Source organism: Nerophis lumbriciformis, linkage group LG01 (assembly GCF_033978685.3).
Source record: "Nerophis lumbriciformis linkage group LG01, RoL_Nlum_v2.1, whole genome shotgun sequence".
Lineage (NCBI taxonomy): Eukaryota > Metazoa > Chordata > Actinopteri > Syngnathiformes > Syngnathidae > Nerophis > Nerophis lumbriciformis.
The window spans coordinates 14,253,145-14,274,159 of NC_084548.2; the positions used below are offsets into that span (position 1 = coordinate 14,253,145).

Genomic DNA, 21,015 nt, shown 5'->3' on the forward strand with positions numbered 1-21,015 from the left:
TAAAAAAATTAAAATACATTTATTTATTTTATTTGTTTTATTTTTTTTTAAATTAAATCAACATAAAAAACAAAAGATACACTTACAATTAGTGCACCAACCCAAAAAACCTCCCTCCCCTATTTACACTCATTCACACTCATTCGCACAAAAGGTTTTTTCTTTCTGTTATTAATATTTCTGGTTCCTACATTATATATCAATATAGATCAATACAGTCTGGGACAAATTTTCAAGCGTTGACCGGTCCGCAGTTACAAAAAGGTTGGGGACCACTGATGTAGACCACAAGGAAGTGTTTTCAATTTAGATAAAAATAATAATAATATGACTCCTTTAATGCGCCCTATAATCCGGTGCGCCTTATATTTAAAAACAGATCAAAAATAGCCCATTCATCTGCAGTGCGCCTTATAATCCGGTGCGCCCTATGGTCCGGAAAGTACGGTAATTTTACCGCAGTTTATCATTAATACAGGTAATTATTTTTTACGTTTTGGAGCAACAAACTTATAAGCAAGGGCCATAAATGTTCATAATCACACATCTTTATCTCTTTATTGCTCATTTTGGAGGCTGTCGACCATGTGCAGGCTCGCTTGGCATGACATGAAACAGGCCCGCTGGAGGTAAACATTCAACACACTTAGAAACCACGCCATGCTGCTTTATTATTTACATCAACCTAAATGTTTTTCTTCCTCCACATCTGAAAGTAGGCCAGGCTCAGTGATTATAGATGATGCCTGTATTTTTCCAGCAAGTCACAATATATAAAGAGAGTGGGGGGTCTACTGAATCTATCAAGCACGTTTAGAGCAAGGGTCATCTCCCCTCTCTTATCTGGAATAACAAGGGTGTCACTTAACTCGAAAATCCTTCAAGATCATCATGCTTGAATGAAGCTCTTCTAGCCTGTCGCCATTTGGTTTGCAAATTCAAGCCTCAGGGCCTCATTCATTTTTCACATTGTGTTTCCAGGCTGAATCAAGAGCTCCTAGAGAGCTTAAGGCTTTTCACCAAGAATACTTCTGTGCTTGATTGAGCTGTTTGCATTCCGACTTGGTGTTATTAAATTGTGTAAGACGAGATGTCTGTATCATTACCACATTCATGCATTAGCTCACGGTGAAGCCATCTGTTTAAAGTCATCCAAACAAACTTTTTCCTGATGGAGTTGTGTACACCCCAGGCAAGTTACAGACATGGCTGCACTAATGCACTGATACAAAATAAGTAGTACTTCTTGCAGTTGAAGGATGTTCAACATTACCAAGAAAGAACATGTGGTCTGGGTTACATTAGCACGATGAATTTCAAAAGCCTCCCTCAAGAATTGTATTAGCAAACGTTCAGTGAGGCCATTGTCACACTTTGCAGGCTTTGGCTTTTATAGCGATCTTTAATTATTCCCTCAAGTCATGCTTCTCGTCTTTTTGCCGCATGCCAATAACTGCACCCTGGGAGCTGGGCGATAACAATTCCTTCTCCAAATAGCCAAACTTTCAAACGCTTTCTCTCCGCGGATCAGCAGACGAAATCATTGCTGATGGCTCATTTTGGACTGAAAATGTTTGCTGCGTACATTGTTAAAAGCACAGAAAAAAAGATAATAATTTCAATTGCATTTTTGCTTGTCTCACTTTTATAATGTTTTGACTTCTGTCTGAATTATTTTACAAAGAATAAATAAATGAATACAATATTTTTACGATGATACGAAAAAAAAAGAAGTAATATTGTATACAAATATACCATGGGTGTCCAAACTTTTTGACACTGCATTGGGCTAAAAAAATTTGGTCGAGTAACTATAAATAAAATAAATAAATAAATAAAAATACAAATGAAAATAAATATATATATATATATATATATATATATATATATATATATATATATATATTTATTTATTTATTTGTTGTATTTTTTTTTATAGTCGAGGTTTCTGTGGTTTATCCGTTGTACAGTGCTCAATATCGGGGTAGAGCGGAATATATGTTAGGTCAGGAAAAAACAAAGAGGCTATTTCATCCATACAAGCCTGTTTTGCAAGTTTCTCTGCTCTTCAGGGGATTTTTTCTCTTCTGAAGAGCAGAGAAACCTGCGAAAACAGGCTCTGTGTTTTGTCCTGACCTAACAATATATATATATATATATATATATATATATATATATATATATATATATATATATAGCATATACATTATATATATATATATGTACATATTATATTAATATAACGGCTATATAATTAATATAATTGGATATTAAGAGTATTTGAAAGTTCGACTTCTACCTTGTTTACTTCCGTGACAACTTCCCTAAAGTTTTGTAATCAATCAGAAATATCAAGCAGCTAAAATGCGCCAAACATGGATAAGTGAGCGGTGTTTTGCATTTTTCTCATCATGCTTTTTAATGGATTTAAATGGATTTAAAGGGGTGTAGTTAAGAATTTTTTTATGGTGCATGGACGTTTTTTATAATGTCCACAAAGATCAGTGATCAGGTTGTGTTGTCTGTTGACATTTTATGTTGGTTGGATTTTTAATTTTATTTGTTTTTTTGGACCATAACTATGGAAGTTTTTTTTTGCATTGGGTCATATAATTAATGCTGTGCAAACTTCCATTCAGAGCATAATTAAAGCTGACCTGGATTTCTCACGTTGTCCACTAGTTGGCGACATCATAGCAGTATCAAAATCATCAGACCATTAAAATGAATGCAATCTCCCTATGGGTAAAACTCCTTAATAAACTCATGACATCTCGCGGGCCAAATTGATTACGTCGTCAACCACATGTTGTCCGCGGGCCGTAGTTTGGACACCACTGATCATCATATTACAGAAGTCCCTCCTTTATTTGGTTCTGGACATGAATGAAATACAAAATTGTTTTAATTATAAATCCAATATTTATATAGCTAGACCGAAAACAAACTGTTTACCACCTTCTTAATATGTTTTTCAACATCATGAGAGCCCTTTAGAAATAAAACAACACCCTTTAGTCACATTTACACTCTCTTTCAATACAAAATAGTGATACTGCCTGAGACTTAGTCAATCAGTGGCCACAATATTGAACAGCACACTGTGATTGGTTCGGTGTCCTCTAATGGCCAATACTTCTGCAGTATTGATAGTTTTTGTTAATATAACAATTTCTATGCTTAAAATACTTAATTAATGGTTGGTTCTAGAATGAATAAATAATAATATTGCTTTAAAAAACTAAACAAAACAACATGTAATGTAGTACAGCTGCGTTTTAGCAAGGGACAACTGACCTAAATGATGATATTTTACTACTATTGTATTTGTTATATGGTATTGTGAATAAACTTGAAACTAACTAAAAACTAACTAAACTATATTCAATTGTAATTTAAATTTGAAGTATAATTTACATTTGTGATTTAATTCTAAATGTTAAACTTATTTTATATTACATAAAATGTTATTATATATAATATTTTATATACTATTCTTAATAATACAAATATTTAATATATATATTAATTAATGAAACGTATGTTAATATTTATGTTATGATATTAATATTGTCAATTCTTAAATAAGTATTTTATATTAATATTTATTTTCCTAATATTACATTTATTTGAGATTTTTTTAAATTTCTTTTAAGCCTGAAAAATAGATTTGATATTGAAATATGTGTTTTTTTCCCCCACATCTGGGTTTATAATGGTTGTGAACTTTAAGTCACTTCAAGCTGAAGCAAAGAAAAACAGCAAAGATAAAAGCAAAATACATCAAGTTAATTATTTTTTTAATGTACAATAAATAAATAAATAAAAAAATACAAATAATAAGAAAATTAAAAAAAAAAAAAAAAAAAAAAAAATATATATATATATATATATACATACACAAAAACATCAAGTCGATTCTCACACTGGCATACCTCATTTTTGTGTGATAAGATTATATTTGCAAATGTTATTCATGTATAGCCAACAACAGTTGAGGTGTTGTGGCTGGTCCGCCATTAAAGTACATAATGTGACAGAGGTGTTATTCCTCCTTTTTACAAACCAATGTGCCGTCATAGTGTATTACATTTATGACATACTGCTGCTTTGAATAGACCGTTCATGTTTTTAGCAAACATACATGTGCAATATATGCATGTTGCACATATGCATTGCTGCTCCATGCAAAGTGATGACCTCACAAGCCTTTAGGCACTGCAGCTGCTATTTAGCATTCAGAAAGATTGAGGACACGTGAGTGCTTTTTATGACTTCCTGTTTGGTCATGTATTAGAAATGGTTTGCGTGTGCTCCGACTTTGCATCTGCACTGCATCGTATGTTTATGTTCCAAACAGAGGTGGGTATGATGAAAGACTATATTCTGTCACAGTCTAGTGACATAAAGACCTGAAGGCCTCTCATGGCCTAATATAATGAGCTATTTAAATGCATGGAGAGCAGAAACACACAAATGAATGTGGATGGATGGATGTTCATTTACATTTGCGTGATTATGCATGTACAAATACTCAGGAGCAGAAACAAAATTGTAGTTTTACAGTTGTAATTATCCCTAAAAAATTTTTTTCGAAATAGGTTAAATACACTTGACAGTTTATTAAAAGCTGCTGCCATCTTTGTTGAAATAATAAAAAATGTAAATAATAATGTATTGAAACACCAGCACGCATTTCTGAACATTGGGTGTCTGTTTCCTAACTACAATGTCAAGTTGTTTTTTTTCCAGAAATAAAAGTAAATATTGGTTTGAATAGTTTTTGTTCACAAAACTGCTCCTGAAGCTGAAGTGACTTACAGAGAGTGAAACAATTATTTATGCATTCAACAGGATTTGATGAAAAAAAAAAATCAAAAACAATTCTGAATAAATACCTAATATTTATTAATTATCTGATTTATTTTTTTATTATTCGTATTTTTTTACGGTGTCCAAGAAATGTCACTATTACCGTACTACAACAAACACAAACACCACAACACAACAACTTTAAGCCACAACGCGATAACAAAAGCCACATTCAACGCAAACGCCACTACACTGCAACATAAAGCCTCAACACGACATAAAACCACAACACAACAACTTTAAACCACAATACAACATAAAGCCACGACACAATACCTTTCAGCCACTACACGATTGCAAAAGCCGCAACGAATGCAAACGGTATAACACAACAACATAAAGCCACAACAGAACAACTTAAATCCACGACACAACAACTTTATGACACATGACAACAACATAAAGCCATAATACAGAAACATATAGCCACAACAACTTTAGGCCACAACACAACTTTGGTATGTCAGCAAAACTTGGTCCGCTGTCACTTCTGTTGTGTCCGTCACTTTCGTTGTCACTTAATGTTGTTGTATTGTGGCTTTGTGTTGTGGTGTTGTGGCCTTTGCATTTGTTGCAGCTTTTGCAATCGTGTTATTGTTGTGGCTTCACCTTGTTTTGTTGTCGTTTTATGTTGTTGTGTTGTGCTTTTGATATTGTTGTATTGTGGTTTTATGTTGTTGTGTTGTGGCATTTGCAATTGTTGTGACTCTTCTCGGCCACCATATTTTTTATGCTGCTATTACTATCAAAAGCATCAATGATCCGATCCTACAAACAAGTGTCATAGTTATACTTAACTTTGATAAAGACACTTATATATTTATATGCTGTATTGCCCAAATCTATAAAAAAAAACTAACTCAATATAAAGATATACCGTATTTTTCGGACTGTTTTTTTCATAGTTCGGCCGGGGGTGCGACTTATACTCAGGAGCGACTTATGTGTGAAATTATTAACACATTACCGTAAAATATCAAATAATATTATTTAGCTCATTCACGTAAGAGACTAGACGTATAAGATTTCATGGGATTTAGCGATTCGGAGTGACAGATTGTTTGGTAAACGTATAGCATGTTCTATATCAGCAAATTAAGGCCACATGTGGCCCGTTGAGCTTTTCAATCTGGCCCGCCGGACATTCCCAAATTTTTTTTAGATCTTTAAGATGTAAAGTGTAGCTGTGAAGTGATGTTTTCTAATGACCGTAAGTCTTCAACTATACAAAGTATTTCAATGGTTGGAATCTGCGCTTATGGATGATATACTAGTTACTATGGTAATATAATTAGTTACTATGGTCATCTAATTAGTTACAGCAGCTCAGACGAGGCACCAAGCAGTGTGGGCGGGAAGCGTTTACACAGACGCGGAAGGAGATTTTCACAACAAAGTTCTAAAGCTTAGTGAAATATAGAATAGAATAGAAAGTACTTTATTGATCCCTTGGGGAAATTCAGCAAATATCAGATAAATCAGATTGTAGGTGGGTTTATTTTGTACCCTTCGCGTTCATATTTCACTGTTTGTTGCATTTTTGTTGCGTTTCACTTGATTGTAAAATATGTCGATCGAAAGGGGGTGTGACATTCATATTTTGTCAATATTCAGTGTTTTATCCCCCATAGAAAAATGTAAAATTCCATTACGTTTTTTAAGGCGGTATGTCATAACGTTTTTAGCATTCAATCAGACATTATTGTGAGGTTTTGTATTAGTGTTCCTAAAAATAGATATACCGGCCCCTAGACGCATTTTTTTCTCTAAATGTGGCCCCCCGAGTCAAAATAATTGCCTAGGCCTGTTCTATATGTTATAGTTATTTGAATGACTCTTACCATAATATGTTACGTTAACATACCAGGCACGTTCTCAGTTGGTTATTTATGCCTCATATAACGTACACTTATTCAGCCTGTTGTTCACTATTCTTTATTTATTTTAAATTGCCTTTCAAATGTCTATTCTTGGTGTTGGCTTTTATCAAATACATTTCCCCAAAAAATGTGACTTATATATGTTTTTTTTCCTTCTTTATTATGCATTTTCGGCCGGTGCAACTTATACTCCGGAGCGACTTATACTCCAAAAAATACGGTATATCATAGTAACAATGAACAGACGTGCAGTTTGTTTTTCGAATTAGTCACTATTAAATAGTGCACCAAACTTGCCAGAAAAGTGATGGTGTGACTATATCAATATGTTAAATATAACAGTAAAGTATTATACTGCAATCCTCAAGTTTTTCATTTTTCCCTGCACAGGTGGTGAGCTTTGCCAGTCTGAAGTTCGACCGCTCATACAACTGGATGGTTCTGTGTGTGCTGTGGTGCTCCATTGTGCAGTCGATCCTGTTGCCCATGTTCCTGTGGGCTTGCGACCGCTACCGGGCCGACATCCGCATGGTGTGGGACAAGTGTGTGGCCATCATGTCCAATGACGAGGTGGACGAGGGTAAGCCCCATCACAGTCTGGCAGTGTCCCTTTGCCCAGTCTCCTCTTTACCTCCCTTCACCTTGACCTGATGACACCAATGTGGCCAATTAGTCTATTGATTGCCTTTTAAACATAAAAGGAAATTCATTGAACAATGTCTTACGATTAAATATAGTTTTCTTTCTTTCACCTTGGTGGTGCTACACCGAGGGAATTGATAGTATTAGCATTGCAAAACAGGAAAATGGGGGTTATAGCACCAAGCTAATGTTTCATTATTGCACATAGCACATGTGTTATCGAATTCTAATGATTAGTCAGACCTCCTTTAAACCTTCTTTGACAGGAGGCGAATGGCTTTTTGGGAACCCACTCAAATGAGTGACGATACACGCAAAATATTTTACTTAAAATAATAATTTTTCATTCATTTGAAATGAATTCAGTGCTCGAATCCTATCATGTGACCTATCAAGTGTGGACAGAACAGCGCCGGTGTTGTGGAAAAATGTGCTACCCATAAAAATGTGCTGCCCAACGCTACTGAGCATGCGCACTAATGCGCATCAACGATAAACGTTTCCTCGAACAAAATAACAATAGCAATTAAGGCTAAAAAAAATGCTGATGTATTGTGGTTATTTGTAGCATTTTTTACATACCAGGAAACAAAACAAAACAAAAACTATATACATTTTGAATGACCAAAAATGCATGGCTCGTTGTTTGTGTATACTGTATGGTGACAGAATGAATGTCAACAATAAGTATTTTGACAAGCTCGTATATGAATAATAATTAAAAATAAAATACAAAACCACTTATTCCAAGATCAATTTTGGACATTTTCTGAAAATGTAATCCAATTTCGTTTATTACTTACGTTGCTAACTATCAGATTACGCAACTGTTTGCCTTTTTTTTTTTTTATGAAGCAGCACATTTTTTCAAAACACCAGCCCATTGCATAAAGATTATGCGGTTGTTTAGGGCCACAATCACCAGGGGGGGCCACATGATCATGGCCTTTTTTTTCTTTCTTTTTTTTTTGGAAGATTTGATTTTTCTTATTTCATTTAAATACGTCAGTTAACATTCGGGAGCCAGGATAAGGCGATAGAAACAAACATATGACAAATCTTGGGGCGGCATGGCGTAGTGGGTAGAGCAACCGTGCCAGAAACCTGAGGGTTGCAGGTTCGCTCCCCGCCTCTTACCATCCCAAAAAAAATCGCTGCCGTTGTGTCCTTGGGCGGGACACTTCACCCTTTGCCCCCGGTGCCACTCACACCGGTGAATTGAATGATGAATGAAAGGTGGTGGTCGGAGGGGCCGTTGGCGCAAATTGCAGCCACGCAGTCAGTCTACCCTAGGGCAGCTGTGGCTATGAAAGTAGCTTACCACCACCAGGTGTGAATGATTGATGGGTTCTACATGTAAAGCGACTTTGGGTACTTAGAAAAGCGCTATATAAATCCCAGTTATTATTATTATTATTATTAAATCTATTTGTGTCAACATTGTACAAAGTTATGTTTAAAGGGGAACTGCACTTTTTTTTAAAATGTTGCCTATCGGTCCCAATCATTTTGAGAGACAAGAAGACAAATGCTTTTTTACGTTTTTTTGCATTTAACATGTGAAAATCGGCTCGTTCTTGGTGGCTACAAATGCAGCTAATGGGAGCACCTCTAAATCACTTAAAAAATGCATTCAAAAACCGTCAACAATACTTAATTTACGTTCCATAACCTGTATAATAACCAAGCTGTAGTGACATTGTTATTGTAAGAGCGAACGCTGAGGAACTCTTTTTTTTTTAGATTAAAAAAGATAAGGTTGTGATTCCTTATTTGCTCAAAAATAGTTGTCTTTGTTGTTTGGTACCGAATCTGCCATGATAAGAACACAGACAAGCATTTTGTATCCGGAAGTAGGAACACACATTGTCAGACGTGCGCTGCTATGGAAACGGAAATACATGTGGCGAAGAATTAGTTCCGGAATTGATTAAAATGATCAAAATACGGTAAATATTGAGCATATTACATATTGTTATGAACGTGCCAGTTACTACATTATATATAGACTTGCAGTGCATATATAAAACCTTGATAAAGGGTTTTGAAGTTGTTTTAGAGGGATTTGAAGACTACAAAAGTGACTCCCATTAGCCGCATCTTCCAAGCGGTTTTTTTTTACCATCTTTAAACACACCCCACACCCACGTTTGGCAAAATTCCCTCAAAAAGTGCAGTTCCCTTTTAAGTTTGAATTTTACATCTCATAGCACAGTGGTTCTCAAATGGGGGTACGCGTACCCCTGGGGGTACTTGAAGGTATGCCAAGGGGTACATGAGATTTTTTTTAAATAGTCTAAAAATAGCAACAATTCAAAAATCCTTTATAAATATAAATAAAAACCTATCTTTTTTTCCAAATAGTTCAAGAAAGACCACTACAAATGAGCAATATTTTGCACTGTTATACAATTTAATAAATCAGAAACTGGTGACATAGTGCTGTATTTTACTTCTTTATCTCTTTTTTTCAACCAAAAATGCCTTGCTCTGATTAGAGCGTACTTGAATTAAAAAAAATTTCACAGGGGGTTCATCACTGAAAAAAGGTTGAGAACCACTGTCATAGCACATAACTGTGGTGGGTTCAAGGAACCCTGTTTAAGGTTTAAAACAGAGGCGCCATTAGTATTTAAAGACAGGCAAGGCTAAACCCCCAACCCTCGACTAATATTATGACGATGATTATGGGGGCACATCATGAGTAATAATAATAACAATTCAAAAAGAACAAACAAACTACCGGTATGTCTTGTTTAAGGCCACACAAAAGCCTAGGGACAGATTATACTGTTGTTCTTTTTTTTTAACTATAAAGTGCTGCTTGTCTGTGTTGAAGAAAAAAAGAGTGAGTGATTGCCGTACAAAGGCCATATTTACCTCGCAGCACTTTATTCACTCCATTGCATTTAAGTTGGGACATCTTGCCCCCACAATGAATGGACGATAAAATAAATGGTTCGCATTTATTTGTGAGGATCAGTCCCAAAGCGGAAAAGCACTTTTTTGTTTAACGCTCATATTTCCCTCGAGTCACAAAGGGATGTTGTGTTTTTCTAGAGACAACGCTTAATCAGATTAAGTTGTGCACTGCACATTCATTTTTTTGGTTTATTTTAAAGTGATGTGTGCCTTAAAATCTTGAAAGACATTGTTAGGTCACATGATAATAAACAATTGGACTGGGCCAAGATGCAAACAATTGGCTATAACTGGTATTATTATTGCAAATTTATGTCCGATGGTTAAGCTGGACAGGAACTCCCTGCCTTGCTCCCTGTGTGTAACCTTCCAAACCTCTAGCGCCACCTGGTGTCCTCCATGAGAAGTCCCACTGAAAAACAGCACCACCGACACAGGGCAGCCAATATTTTGTGTGAAAATTAACACCTCCAGTTTTCTGCTTTCTTTTTCCAGAGGGCTTGCCATGTATAACTCATCACAGTTGTATGTATAAGGACTGTTTTATTTTTGTTTATTTATTTTTTAAATAAGCTGCTGACTTGCATGCCCACCTTGCCTGTGCAAAAAGCTACTGTCATCTTCCATCCCCTTTTGGCACAGCCTTCCCTCAAATGCAGCATTTTACAGCCCAGCTTCCGAAAATCAACACAACTTTCAAATTGGGTGTTTTTTTTTTTTAACACATTTTTAAAACATGATTGTGTTGATATGTGCATTGGAAAAGCATTAAGAGATCTAAAGTTCGACTCGCTGGAAAAAGTTAAACATAAAAAAGCCAAGTCAGACGTCAATTGATCATGTCTCTCTTATCTATTCGTCTGTCTGTCTGTCTGTCCTGTGAGTCCGTGGCTATCTAACCCTGACGCCCGTGCTTTTCTGCACTTTGCAGAAAACAGCCAAGATGGAGGAATTCATGTCGACTTAATATATGACAGACCATATGACTATAACTCGCCGCCTGAAATCGTAGACCGTAATGCCAAGTATGAGTTCTCAACCTTAGAAAGGGGGGTCCCGCAAGGGTTTCCGGTGAGGGAACAGCAGGAAGATAAAATGCAGTATTTGCAGGTATATTCTTTTATTAATTTTTTTCATTTCTTTTGACCTGAATGACACTTCATTGCTATAAAATGTGCATGGGAAACAGCATTGTGGGCGTTTTAACATTGTGAAGCTATCAGATATGTTGTTTTTTTGTGCTTTTTTTCTTGGGGTGTCCTGATTCGATATTGATATTGGATATCAGCAAAAAAACAAAAAAAAAGTATCAGACGATATCAAAGTCCTGCAGCGCGCTTACTCATGCAAAGCTGGACAGCCAGTTAACATCTAAATGTTTAGTTTTGTTAAGTTTATTAAGGATCCCCATTAGTCTACAGCGCAGTGGAGACTATTCTTCCTGGGGTTCAGGCAAAGAACATCACATAATCACAAAACAAAAGATTACAATGCAGTACAACATGATCAATAATAACATTTTGTAATGCAAAAATAGTCACACACAAAAAAAAAAACAATAACTGGGAGTTTACATAATAATGTTCACACCAAAAATTTAAAAAACAATATAAAAAAAAAAATATATTTTTTTTTAAATATAAAACAAAGAACCAACGGCCTACAATATACCCATTAGTGTACCGAAGACAAACAATATTCTAAGTGACGAAAAAGTACTATAATGAATAAAATATGACGTAAAGTACATACAAAATCAAGATAATCCATCCATCAATCCATCTTCTTCCGCTTATCCGAGGTCGGGTCGCGGGGGCAGCAGCCTAAGCAGGGAAGCCCAGACTTCCCTCTCCCCAGCCACTTCGTCCAGCTCTTCCCGGGGGATCCCGAGGCGTTCCCAGGCCAGCCGGGAGACATAGTCTTCCCAACGTGTCCTGGGTCTTCCCCGTGGCCTCCTACCGGTCGGACGTGCCCTAAACACCTCCCGAGGGAGGCGATCGGGTGGCATCCTGACCAGATGCCCGAACCACCTCATCTGGCTCCTCTCGATGTGGAGGAGCACGGCTTTACTTTGAGCTCCCCCCGGATGACAGAGCTTCTCACCCTATCTCTAAGGGAGAGCCCTGCCACCCGGCGGAGGAAACTCATTTCGGCCGCTTGTACCCGTGATCTTGTCCTTTCAGTCATAACCCAAAGCTCATGACCATAGGTGAGGATGGGAACGTAGATCGACCGGTAAATTGAGAGCTTTGCCTTCCGGCTCAGCTCCTTCTTCACCACAACGGATCGATACAGCGTCCGCATTACTGAAGATGCCGCACCGATCTGCCTGTCGATCTCACGATCCACTCTTCCCTCACTCGTGAACAAGACTCCGAGGTACTTGAACTCCTCCACTTGGGGCAGGGTCTCCTCCCCAACCCGGAGATGGCACTCCACCCTTTTCCGGGCGAGAACCATGGACTCGGACTTGGAGGTGCTGATTCTCATCCCAGTCGCTTCACACTCGGCTGCGAACCGATCCAGCGAGAGCTAAAGATCCTGGCCAGATGAAGCCATCAGGACCACATCATCTGCAAAAAGCAGAGACCTAATCCTGCAGCCACCAAACCAGATCCCCTCAACGCCTTGACTGCGCCTAGAACTTCTGTCCATAAAAGTTATGAACAGAACCGGTGACAAAGGGCAGCCTTGGCGGAGTCCAACCCTCACTGGAAACGTGTCCGACTTACTGCCGGCAATGCGGACCAAGCTCTGACACTGATCATACAGGGAGCGGACCGCCAAAATCAAACAGTCCGATACCCCATACTCTCTGAGCACTCCACACAGGACTTCCCAAGGGACACGGTCGAATGCCTTCTCTAAGTCCACAAAGCACATGTAGACTGGTTGGGCAAACTCCCATGCACCCTCAAGGACCCTGCCGAGAGTATAGAGCTGGTCCACAGTTCCACGACCAGGACGAGAACCACCCTGTTCCTCCTGAATCCGAGGTTCGACTATCCGGCGTAGCCTCCTCTCCAGTACACCTGAATAGACCTTACCGGGAAGGCTGAGGAGTGTGATCCCACCATAGTTAGAACACACCCTCCGGTTCCCCTTCTTAAAGAGAGGAACCACCACCCCGGTCTGCCAATCCAGAGGTACCTCCCCCGATGTTCACGCAATGCTGTATATCAAGATAATATCAATATAAAAATGATAGCCAGAAACAAGGATGAATTTAAGCAAAAAATAAGTCAAAAGAAGATAAATGAACCAGTCATGACATTAGGTACAATCTAGAACAGTAGTTTTTAACCTTGTTGGAGGTACCGAACCCCACCAGTTTCATATGTGCATCCACCGAACCCTTCTTTAGTGAAAAATAAAATGTTGGGTTTTTTTCAAATTCAACATAAAGTTACATGTTTTTTTACTGGTGCACAAAATGAATCGTGCATGAACATCACCATGTTCAGAGAACAAAATCAACACAGTGCATGAACTCACAACAATTACACGCCTGAAAATCAGATGGAAAATTAGAGGGAACATTCTTTGGGGGTATCCATAATATGCCAATAGGGAGAAGTTTTTATTTACACGATGAGTCGGGTGTGTCTTGACCTCCGCAGCAGAGGCTCCGCCGAACCCCTAGTGTTCGATCGAACCCAGGTTAAGAACCACTGATCTAGAATAATCTCTTTCCGCAATACTTCTCCTCTCAGTCTGTTCTTAAAACTGTCCCCCAATAGGCGCACAAAGTTGGCTGTATATGCCTAATTGTGTTTCATTGTATCCATTAAACCATATCCAATTGTATTTACAATCCGCAAAGTATGTAAAAATGCCTTCTAAACATCACAAAATGCCTCAAATTCAGTCAGCTATTTTGAATATTCCGCTCAGAACGTCTTCGGTAAATTCCGTAGATTGACATCACTGGAGGAACACTTCTGCACTCTGACCATAGTATCAGTTCAGTCATACTGGAAATAGGCAAACATTAGACAGAGTCATGCTATCATTCAAAATCCCAACGTGAGACATGATCACATATGTTTTTCTTGTTTTAATGCATCCTAAGTCGTAAATAAATAAATCCATAGTCTGTTAATGGGGGCTATCTATTCCGCCCACAAAACCCTCAAAATAACCATTCAAAACTCGGCAGCAATACTCTTTATACATATCGTGACCTGAATATTAACCAAGTATTAGCGATGTTGTCATTATAAGCGCTAACACAGACAAACTATTTTCCAGCGGCGGAATGATAGCACACAGCTAAGTATCTTCTGGTGCTTTACTGTGAGCCGGCCGTGATGTCCTGCTGCTGCGACAAAGTTATTCTCGATTATAAATCATGCCTCACGTCTAGATATTAGGAGGATTTAGCCATACATCTAGAAATTGTTCATCTGTGACATTCAATTTATACCCGAAGAAGGTAACAAACACACACAACCGAAGACAGTGTCTGCAGGGAGACTTGTTAACACTTCGCGTGCATCATGATCAATCCTTCATATAAACGGGAAGATATAAACATCCTATCAGTCATCATCTTGTAAGAGCAGACATTGTAAAGTAAGTGATTGTTTTTATATATTTTTCATTTGCACTTCTTGTCAACAGTAAAAACAATTGTGTTTAACTTTCAAAATTTTAAATATATTGGTATAAAGTTTTTTCATGCTTTTTAATTGGAATTATTTAAAATTTTTATGGCTTTTTGGTCACTTTTTTTTACATGGGAAAATGCAAATCATGCAATATTTCTAAACAAAAAAGAAGTTGCAGAGTGGAATACTCGAGGTCGGGTTATTACAGCCTTGAAAGGTTCAATAATTCTTAAAAACATTGATTTTGATACAGCAGACAAGTAGACAAAAATATTTTTTTTACAGTGCCGAGTGAGTTTATTGAGTTCACACAATTATTTTATGAATATCTGCATTGTATATATATGCCTTGTCCAATATCAAAATGGCAGTTTAACTCGTTTTCCACTCATCAAACCTCTGAGGATTAAAGCTCATGGATTTCTGGCTTCATCTGGTGCTTAAAAGGCGCAACTACACCAAAACAATATATTCTTGATTTCCAATCGACAAAAATGAGATTAATTCGGTTTTCAGGGAAAAAGCATAGTAATACGCAAGGTTTACAGTCTGTTAAAAACAGTTATAATGTGAGTCAATAGAGTTCTCAAGAGAACATATGTGTACTTTATATTTACAGCTTATTCTGACAATGTTGCAATCAAAAACACAATGCATTTTTATTTAAACAAAAATAACTCCTACTAGGGGTGCACAAGAGTTAAAGCTTGGGTTTTTCAGACCCACCATTGTTCTTTGTTTGCCTAATTTTACTTGATCAAACTGCTTCTTGCATTCCTCACTACAAATTAAAAGTATGTGTTGAGATTCCTACTGTTATCGTATCGGATTAATATTGGTATCAGTCCACACTCAGAAGTGGGAAAAAGTGGAACAAGTCGTATCGGGACACCCCTACTTTTTTACCTCAATCCAAAATGTATTGTGGCTGGCTAATATTTGGTTTAAATAAAGACTGGATTACATTTAGGAGGGGTTTTCCTTTATACAGCTCTAGAATGGATAGAAACATAGCTTTCTCAAATCACCACCATTTTGTGAAGGGTGGCTCTATTTTTATTATTAAAGCTCTGTCAGCGTCCAAAAACGGCCTTTATTATTATGATTTTGTGCAAGGGTGAGAGTTCAGTAAATGGCTTACCTTCTGCATTTCAGGTATTCGTCAGGGTTTAAGGACAGTTTACAAAACATCTTCTACTAACAAATTAACATCCCAGTCAGAATCACAGCTTCTTTTTAGACTGCACTAACTTAACCCCAGCATGTTCTGACACACAGCCTTCATGGGGCGACTCAACAAATTCATTTGGCCAACTTCTAATTACTGCCTTAAAATGCCTTACAGCATCTGTTGATCAAATGACAAAATCCGATGAAATCAGATTACTGACCCTGGCCTGGAAGACTGTGTGCAAGACCTGTGACTGTGGAGACAAATTCATTTTACAGCAGTGCATCTCAACACTGTGTCATCTTTGTCTTAAAAGAACTTGACATGGACTCCAGTTGCAGCCTGCAGTCCAATTAATTTGCCCAACAAAAATAACTTTGATATTTGCCACTATTGAAACAGAGATGTATACAGTAGCTATCACCTCATCCATACTCCACCTTTTCATGTTACGGCTGAGTCATAATCAAAACATGAATTATTCCTGACTGTGTGTAATGCTATAAGTAAAGTTGCATGACAATAATTATTAAATAGTTACCTCATGAAAGAACCTACCATCTGTTTGCCTTTATTTATTTTTTTTAGCTTTCATTATTGAAATAAAACCTTTTTAAGGCTTTATTTCACCTTATTGTATGTCCCCTGCCATGGCAGCCCCTGCATCTCACTTCACTCTCATGCTTTTGCTGCTCTCTGCTGTTCAGCTACTGTATCGTCTGCTGTCTCATCTCTCTCTGAATTTTACCAAAAGCCACCACAAGGGGGCAGGCTGACATCAGCCTTGTGAATATGACGTCAGCTTGACAAAAGGCCCCTCCTCTCTTGCATAGTTGTCAGGTCAGAATGGAATGTGAGTACAATATGTTAAAAATGTAGAAAGTAGAATATTCAATATATATATATATATATATATATATATATATATATATATATATATATATATATATATATATATATATATATCTTCCGAGACTTACGGATGCCAACAATATATATATATATATATATATATATATATATATATATATATATACACACACACACACATTATATGTATATAATATATACCGTATTTTTCGGAGTATAAGTCGCACCTGCCAAACATGCATAATAAAGAAGGAAAAAAAACATATATAAATCGCACTGGAGTATAAGTCGCATTTTTGGGGGAAATTTATTTGATAAAACCCAACACCAAGAATAGACATTTGAAAGGCAATTAAAAATAAATAAAGAATAGTGAACAACAGGCTGAATAAGTGTACGTTATATGAGGCAGAAATAACCAACTGAGAACGTGCCTGGTATGTTAACGTAACATATTATGGTAAGAGTCATTCAAATAACTATAACATATAGAACATGCTATACGTTTACGTCTAGTCTCTTACGTGAATGAGCTAAATAATATTATTTGATATTTTACGGTAATGTGTTAATAATTTCACACATAAGTCGCTCCTGAGTATAAGTTGCACCCCCGGCCAAACTATGAAAAAAACTGCGACTTATACTCCGAAAAATACGGTATATATAATGTGTGTATATGTATATAATGAATATATAATGTGTGTATATGTATATAATGAATATATAATGTATGTATATATATATATATATATATATATATATATATATATATATATATACGTTAGGTCAGAAAAAAATGGTATTTCATCCCTACAAGCCTGTTTAGCAGGTCTCCCTGCTCTTCAGGGGATTTTATAAAACAAATGAATAAAATCCCCTGCGAAACAAGCTTGTAGGGTAGAAATAGCCTCTGTGTTTTTTCCTGACCTGACGTATATTCCGCTCTACCCCGGTATTGAGCACTGTATAATGGATAAGCCACAGAAACCTCAACTATATATATATATATATATATATATATATATATATACATACAGTATATATCTATATCTATATACAACGGCCACAACATTAGGTACACTTACTGTATAATCTATTGAGATCTAATGCATTAGCTGTACATAATGCAGCCATTACAAGGGAAATACATAGGTTTTTTTCAACAATATGAGTGCCCTTTAGACATGAAATAACACCCTTTGATCACCTTTACACTTTTTTAATCCAATATAGTACAATACTGAACTGTGATCTGATTGGTTTGGTCTCATCTAGTGGCCAATTTTACTGTAGTATTGATATTTGTAATTAATTTAACCCTTTTTATGCTCGAGCATGTTTAATTTAGGGCAAACACGTTGTGTAATATGCTTTAAAAAATCTGCGAGGTGGTGAGGGACGATTGTCTTTGTTTGATATGTATACTTTATGCTGAAATAGTTTGAAAAGATAGACGGATATAAAATATTTTTAAAAATTCAAATATGCCATTTTTTGTCTAGGAAAAAAAGCTTGCATTAAACATCAATGTTATAATATTAATGATAATAATCATATTAATAAAAAGCATTTGCAGTCAGTAAAAATTAAAAATACAGTATTTAGAAGGTAGAACATTTGTTTAATACTCTACCTATAAAAATAGATTTATAATTATTGATTCCTACTTTGCGGAAATGAATTTATCGCGGTCGTGTCTGAAACAAAATAACAGAAATCCGAGGGATTACCGTGAATGTTATTTTATTGTTTAAAAAAGCAAACTAAGCTAAAGTGCAAGCACACACACGTCTTTACCTTCCAAACATCAACAGAGAGACTCACAATTCTAGTTAGGCCCCCTTGCAGAAAACAGTAAAAAGTGTACATTTCCATGCATGCTTTGAATAGGAAAAAAAAGCACCATCTGGTGGACAAATATAAGAATGTTGAATTTAAAGCGTCCAAATTACTAAATGGTAAAACAAGTCCACAGGATTTTTATAGGCTTAATTTAACCAAATATTATTGTAGTTTAACATTTGTTGTACTGAAAGCTGTGTCTAATATTTTGACTTTCATGATACAGATCATGTATTGGATCTCATGAGATTGTGGCTTCTTTAAATGATTTGGACCGCTATTACTTATATGCATACATACAAACTATGTTCAAATCTTCTTAATAAACCCCATTCACACAAACATAATATCTAATAATCAACTCTTCGCTGTTTGAAACTAACATGACTTTTTATTGAAATGTATAAAATGTGTATATTAGGGGTGTCCCGATACAACTTTTTCACATCCGATATGATACTTGAGTGTTATCCGATACAGCGGGAATATATATCTAGCAAGAATCATACATACTTTCTGTATTTTGTAGTGTGAAGGTTTGATCAAGTGGAATTAGTAAATCAGAGAGCAATGGTAGGTATGAAAATATTAACATTATGACATATTTATGCTTTTGAAGGGGACTGTTAATTTGTGTTTTGGCGACACCCGGTGGTCGCCATAATTCATTACATGACAGTAAGCGGAATGATGCGGACATGTTTGTTACTTGATTCTGGCTCACACATTTCTGCCTCAAATACTTTGTATCTTAAAGTAACACTCATCTAATTATTTGGTATTATGACAAATGTGGTGTTTTAGACTGCAGTATTGTTCAATTAAGACACTTATTACGTACATCTAGTTTTTGTGCTCGCGTGTGCTTAGTTGTTGTGTAGCTGCTTGCTGCCATAGCCTAAACCAGGGGTCCCCAAACTTTTTGACTCGGGGGCCGCATTGGGTTTAAAATGTTTTGCCGGGGGCCTGGCTATATATATATATATATATATATATATATATATATATATATATATATATATATATATATATATGTATATATATATATATATGTATGTATATATATATATATATATATATATATATATATATATATATATACAAGACAAAAGTTTAGACACACCTTCTCATTCAATGCATTTTCTTTCTTTTCATGACTATTTACATTGTAGAAGAAAATGAATGAATGGATGGATTGTCACTGAAGGCATCAAAACTATAAATGAACACATGTGGAGTTATGTACTTAACAAAAAAAAGGTGAAATAACTAAAAACATGTTTTATATTCTAGTTTCTTCAAAATAGCCACCCTTTGCTCTGATTACTTTTTTTGCACACTCTTGGCATTCTCTCAATGAGCTTCAAGAGGTTGTCACCTGAAATGGTTTTCACTTCACTTCATAGTTTTGATGCTTTCCGTGACAATCTACAAGGTAAATAGTCTCGAAAATAAAGAAAACACATTGAATTGATTAGGTGTGTCCAAACTTTTGGCCTGTACTGTATATATATATATATATATATATATATATATATATATATATATATATATATATATATATATATATATATATATATATATATATATTAGGGGTGTGGGGAAAAATCTATTCGAATCGCGATTCTCACGTTGTGCGGTTCAGAATCGATTCTCTTTTTTTTTAAATCAAGTTTTTTATTTTTTTTATTTATTTATTTATTTATTTATTTTTTAAATTAATCAATCTCACAAAACAATACACAGCAATACCATAACAATGCAATCCAATTCCAAAACCAAACCCGACCCAGCGACACTCAGAACTGCAATAAACAGAGCAATTGAGAGGAGACACAAACACGACACAGAACAAACCAAAAGTAGTGAAACAAAAATGAATATTATCAACAACAGTATCAATATTAGTTACAATTTCAACATAGCAGTGATTACAAATCCCTCATTGACATTATCATTAGAGATTTATAAAAAAAATTAAAAAAAGAACAATAGTGTCACAGTGGCTTACACTTGCATCACATCTCATAAGCTTGACAACACACTGTGTCCAATATTTTCACAAAAATAAAATAAGTCATATTTTTGGTTCATTTAATAGTTAAAACTAATTTACATTATTGCAATCAGTTGATAAAACATTGTCCTTTACAATTATAAAAGCTTTTTACAAAAATCTACTACTCTGCTTGCATGTCAGCAG

At 35.9% G+C, this 21,015-nt stretch overlaps 1 protein-coding gene across 2 annotated transcripts in view; it reads left to right on the forward strand.

Moving 5' to 3' along the window:
* gpr153 (G protein-coupled receptor 153) overlaps positions 1–21,015 on the forward strand; it is a 90,965-nt gene that overhangs the window by 67,909 nt on the left and 2,041 nt on the right. For both annotated transcript variants that reach the window (XM_061975720.1, XM_061975709.1), the window contains exons 5-6: positions 7,143–7,332; positions 11,248–11,426. In XM_061975720.1, the coding sequence (XP_061831704.1) occupies positions 7,143–7,332; positions 11,248–11,426 (369 nt within the window). The remainder of the gene's footprint in view (positions 1–7,142; positions 7,333–11,247; positions 11,427–21,015) is intronic.